Below are 6,093 nucleotides of genomic sequence, written 5' to 3' on the forward strand. Positions count from 1 at the left end.
ATCCGGCGAAAAGAGTATAAAATATTAGATTATATTGATTTTCACATAACTTTTTTAGAAAGAAAAAATGGAGGTCCTTCTGTATTTTTTATTATAGAAAAGCAAATAAGTAATATAAAATATATCATTTATTATAAAATATTTATTAATGAGATCTTTTTATCTTTTTTGCATCGGGTTCGACTGCATTGTGATAGTCAGAAAAACAGTTTTTTAGAGTTGAGTTTTTATGCCGCATTGACGAGTTTCAACATGTTTCTACAATGTGATTCAAACCGTCTGTTCGTTGGCCTCCATCTCGGTTGGTTATTCGTCGTTTAAAAGTACGTGCATCAAGTACCAAAGCTTCCACAACTTCCACATGGAAATCGAATTGATTCATCGGCTTGGACTTTTCATATTTTGCACAAAAAAATTTCAGTTTCCAAGCATTAACCATAGCTGCATCAAAAGCATTCGTTAGCAATGGCCAATACCACTTCTTTCCACGAATTTTAATGCGATAATTGTTCATAGCATTGTCGAACAAGTCTACGCCACCCATGCGATGATTGTACTCGTGAATGAGCAACGGCTGGCGAACAGTAATCATTTTCTTGCCTTTGCGATCATATCTCTTAACATGGCGTAGTGTCTCATGTTTAAGAAAGTTTGGCATAATAGTTACAACCTATCACAAAAGAAATGAATATTATACAACAGAAAAAATTAAACAACTCTATTGTATAGAGAAATTACCGAATTGCCATTCCAGCGTGTAACTAGTACTTCGCTATTTCTATCAAATACGAAATCAGAGCTGCCTCTCGGTCTTTTCTTCATATTATTTGTGCACACCAGAGGATCATAATTAGTTCGATTATCACGCACAGTACCCGTTGCGAAGTACCCATTACACCTCAAGCGACGCATCAGCTTATAACTCGTAAAAAAGTTATCAAACGTCACATTGTGGTTCTCGGGACGTTCGAGATGGGACAATAATTGGAGAACAACGTTTTCTCCAAGGCTATAATCATTACTGAATTTTGTAGCTGCACCAGCATACGGTATGAACTGGTAACAGTAGCCATCGTCCGATGTCAAACACCAGTATTTGTACCCAAATCGGATTGGCTTGCTTTTTATAAACATTTTACACGAATGACGTCCATAATAAGTGATCATCTGCTCATCTATGCTTAAATTGTGGGAGAATACGCCGAACTGCATGAACTTTTTATTCAAGGTATCATTGAGCGGCGATACTTTAGCAAATTTGTCACTCGGCCGAAGGTTTTGGTTATCACAAACGTGTATATATTTCTCGATTTGTTTAAATCTGTCACGGCTCATAGATCTCTTTATATATTCGCAGTCTAGAGATTCCCGATTAGACCAATACGCTGGTATGTTAGGCAAGGTATGATAGCCAGTAATGTACAAAATGCCAAGGAAACTCTTTTCTTCGTCCATTGTTGTCACAAATTCAGGATCATTATTTTGTGCAGCATACTCATTTGTGCTTTCTACAACAAGCATAAGTACCTCATCATCTATGAAGCAATCCCACAACTGAAGTGAAGACAGTGATCTTGAATGCACTCAATAAGTAATAAGTATAAGAAAAACGCGAGGCTACTTACCAAACTTCTCATATAGCTCCTTATGTAAGCTTGCAGTATTATCAAAAGGTTCCTTGCCAAACTTGTAGGTTTGCCCGTGGCTCCACTTTGGGTTTTGTGATTCTCTCTTTATTAACCGACTTCCAAAATAGGAGGAGGTTATCAGTTCGTCGGAATATTTTTTTTTTTTTTTTTTATGTATGTTACCGCATAACTTTGGACCACGTCAACCGATTTCGATAGGGTAGTGTGCATCGGAAAGGTAGTGTCTCAGAGGTGGTCCCATACTAATCTGGTTAAGATCCGATCAGCGCATCATGAGATGTATATATATATATATATATATATATTTTATATATGAGAGTTGAAGTCGGTTTTTTTTGCTAAAAATTACTTGTTTACAATCTGTCGTTTGACAATAAGTAAATGTGATTATATACTTATATATAAGAATGGCGCTGTTGCTGTAATTGCAATTTGTCCATTTAATAGATTAAAGGCATTTCAAAGTTAACATACATACATATGTTATGTAAATTCAAGTAAGTTACTTAACAATTTGATAATTATGTTATTAGAGTTATTTACATGTCAGTTAATGTATTTTGTATATTAAACTTAAGATCTAAAGGGTAAGCCTAGGGGATGCAGCCTTCGCAGTCGGCGCGTCTCTTGACTGTTATTTAATAAGTTTATTGCGTGTATGTTGGGATGGCAGCTTAGTCGGTTAACATAACTCGTACTGTAATTTTTTATCTCGTCCACAATCATAGGTATTTTAAGGTCTTTATGCAAATGAACATTTTTTATATACCACGGAGCGTTCGCAATCAGCCTAAGTNCAAAGAGGTGTTTTATTTGATATATAATACGCGAAGGGATTTTTTATGCAGCATAAAAGATTTGTACCGTTAGCCCGATTTTCAAAAATGCGATGTCAAATTAAAGCGCTTGGCATGTAGATGTGCAAAATGGTTTAATTTTTTGAAAAGAGTTGCCACCTGTTAAAAAACTAAATTCAATTTATTTAATAACCAAGGCCATCAAATCTGCACTGTTCGTTCGATTTTCCAAAACGAGGCGTCAAACTAAAAGCTTTGGACTGTAGATGTGCAATAAGGTTTTACTTTTTGGAAAAGTGTTGCCAGATTATTAAAAAAAATAGATCAATTATTACAAACTGGGCTTCGTTTCTTAGTTGAATTATAGGAGGGTTGCCACCTGTTGAAAAAATTGTATTAGGTAAGAGAAATATGTATCGTCTATGGGTGACTCACGAAAGAAGTTTCAGAAAGTAGTAGGTTGAAAATATTTTGAAGAGGGTCGCCACCTGTTTGAAATGTCGAATTTAGTTTACTTATTCATAAGTTATACGAAATATAAATATATGGATGGCAAACGAAGGAGTCTTAAGAAATCTTTAGTTTGAACGCTAAGAATATTTTTGAGGTGTTGGAAAAGGGTTGCCACATGTTTGAAAATTAAAATACCACTTAATTCATCAGTTAATTAAAATATGTATCGTAGTGTCCGGCGAAGGAGAGTTAACAATAATTAAGCTTGAAAATAATTTTGAAAATGGCTGCCACATGTTTCAATTAACTATTTCAAAAAGTATTTGAAATATAAAAGTACCGTAGTCAAACAAAAGAATGTTAAGAAATCTTTAGCTTAAACATTTCGAATGTTTGAAGAGAGTTGCCGCGTTTTCAAAAAGTTACCTTTACATTAAGGTGGATGAATTTCTTAAAGATGGGTATAAATCGAAATGGGTTTGAAAGGTATTTATTCCTGACCTTTATTTAGGAGGGTTGCCATTTCTTCGAACATGTGTATCACAATAACAGATGAAAGAGATTTTTGTGTTAAGAATACTTTTGAAAAGGAATCTCAAAAATGAGAGGTGAAATTAGAGGCCTTAACCTGTAGATGTATGATAAAGTTTTATTTTTTTAACTAAGAACTTTTTTTTCCGTTATATTATGAATTGAAATTCGATGAAAATAAAAACATGAACTATGCAAGACTGCTCTTCACTCAGAAACGGCTGCACGGTTTAGATGAAATGTGGCACTCGAATCTTTTATAACTCTGACTAACATTTGGAATATTTTTTAAGTTTTTGAAATTCAATTTTGGGCTTATTAACGCCCAGTATCANTTGGAATATTTTTTAAGTTTTTGAAATTCAATTTTGGGCTTATTAACGCCATGCGGGTTCACTAGTATCTTATACTTGATCAAATTCACGTACTTTTTCCAGTGTTTTAAATCACGGTTATGCCATTACATACTTTTGTATCTAAAAACGTCATACCCTAGTAAACAGCTGTTTGTGAAACGCGGGGTTGCCGGACTAGCACTTCATGAGTTCATGAAATGATGCCGAAATTCATGGTTAATTTTCGTGTATACAGTGAAACCTGCTGAAGTCCCCTCTGCTTAAGTACCTAACCCGCTTAAGTAACCAACATTTTTGGGCAATGTGAATTTTTGAATGTGATCTGAAGAAAATCCCTTTCTTAAGTACCTCCCCGCTTATTTACCCAACCCACCTAAGTACCTAAATTTGTCGTACCCCATGTACCTATACCATTTTATCTATAATTTTACCCTTTTAAGTGCTCTTTTAAAAATCCTTGAAATATTTACATATTTTGAAATTCGGGGAAAAAATTATAAAAAATCAACCGAAATAGCTATCACTTCTACCATTTTTGCAAAAAATAAAAATTATTGTTGCCTATCCACAATAGTTTTTCATATAAAAACGACCTCGAGCTCAATAAAAATTGTTGAATAAAAAACCAACGGTAATTTTTAGCCACTTGAAACTTGCACATTATTACACTAAAATTGAATGGGCTATAGGACTGTATACTCAAAAAACACTTCTGAGAAAAAACATTTTAAATTTTGGTGAATTTTTTTCTTTAAGTGTTCTATAAAATTTTAAGCTTAGGTTTATATGGTATTTATTAGGGAATGAGCTGTATTTTAATTGAAAAATCTTAAATAATGCTATGGTCTTGCTTTTAAACTACACTACTACTTCATTAAATGTTCATGTTTTAAATATTCATGGATTTACATATCCATGTAAGTTAACAGTACCCGCATCGAGGTACTTAAGCGGGTTCTTTTAAGTACCCAACCCACCTAAGTACCTCAAAAAGCCGAAATTTTTCGTGAGATACTTAAGCGGGTTTTACTGTAATTAAATTCATGAAATTGTGTTTATGCAGACAACTCTAACCCAAATTCATAAAATGATTTCGTAAATGGACTTATGCATAAACGTTGTATGTGAAAAAGTAGCAGTCGCAATTACATATGGAGAAACTGCGACCAGTTATTTAAGACTAAAATAATATTGATGTTGGTTGATATTAGAATTTCACGCCATTAAAGACGAGTGTGAATGACCAAAACCAACGACGAAAATACCCAAAAATGTAAAGATTCAGATTAAAAAGTTGAAATTTTGTTGAATTTTCCCAAATTTTGTATAAACTTTGAAACTGTGGTATATATGTTTTTTACTACCGGGCTTTCTGCTGCCATTTCTTAGTATTGTATTCTACATAGGAGGTAAACTTCTAAGGTTAGGGTGGGCTCAACGCCACCCCCCCTTTCCCCCCTGCTCCTAGGTAGCGACTTCCATGATTCTATACCATTTCTACGAAAAGTGGTTTTTTCTCATATCAAAACATGGAAAACTATGAGCGCTTTGAGCGACCTCTAAATATTTTTTGATATCAAAATAATAAAACAGGGGTATATTTATTTCGGTATTGAACAATCCTCGTGGGTGAGAGCATAAGCATTCCGACTTTACAAGTTCACATGCATTTTTGGACCACCCTAATATACGGCCACTATGGTGTAGTGGTAAGCAGTGCGCACATCCACTCCGCAGGGCCTGTGTTCAAGCCCTGGTCAAAGCAACATCGCAAAAAATGTAGAAAAAAAGTTTTTTCTTAGCAGCGGTCGCCCCTCGGCAGGCAATAGCAAACCTCTGGGTGTATTTCTGCCATGAAAAACAGCTTCTCATAAAAATACAATCGCCGTTCGGAGTCGGCGTAACACTGCAGGTCCCTCCTCTTTGTGTGACAACAGCAAGGCGCCCGCCACAAATCGGAGGAGAAGCTCGGCCAAAGGCTAACATATGTGTAAGCCAATCTATTATTATTATTATTATTACATACATATGTATATGCATACGTACCTATATAAACACATGATACAAAAAATAAGGTAGTTTCAATAAACAACTTTTTGATTCAGAAGCAGTGTTTTGACAATTGTTCAATTGTTAAAAATTCGAAGCGGCGTTACCCAATTTAAGTTTTTTAGTAGAAGGGATTTTATATCATAAATTTGGGATTATGTATAAAACAGTTTTAATAACATTAACTGTTTAAAAGTAATTAAAATCTTATCTTAAAAATGTTTAAATTTTACACTAAATACGATGACCACTTCCCAT

At 34.4% G+C, this 6,093-nt stretch overlaps 1 protein-coding gene across 1 annotated transcript; it reads right to left on the reverse strand.

Annotated features, from left to right (window-relative positions):
- Window positions 1-247: 247 nt before the first annotated feature.
- Window positions 248-1,637, reverse strand: LOC108381699 (piggyBac transposable element-derived protein 3-like). The gene is made up of 3 exons (XM_017638109.1): window positions 1,626-1,637; window positions 739-1,554; window positions 248-670 (listed from the first exon to the last, which is right to left on the reverse strand). Exons 1-3 carry the CDS (start codon window positions 1,635-1,637, stop codon window positions 248-250), a joined length of 1,251 nt encoding a protein of 416 aa, XP_017493598.1.
- Between the last annotated feature and the right edge of the window lie 4,456 nt (window positions 1,638-6,093).

This window comes from Rhagoletis zephyria, unplaced genomic scaffold, assembly GCF_001687245.7.
Source record: "Rhagoletis zephyria isolate East Lansing unplaced genomic scaffold, Rhagoletis_zephyria_1.1 Rzeph_scaffold_23453, whole genome shotgun sequence".
Classification (NCBI taxonomy): Eukaryota; Metazoa; Arthropoda; class Insecta; order Diptera; family Tephritidae; genus Rhagoletis; species Rhagoletis zephyria.

Excerpts from the sequence above, each read along its gene's own strand:
- LOC108381699 (XM_017638109.1), bottom strand. Across the intron at positions 671-738 it reads CACGCTGGAATGGCAATTCG|GTTGTAACTATTATGCCAAA; the intron begins GTAATTTCTCTA and ends CTTTTGTGATAG.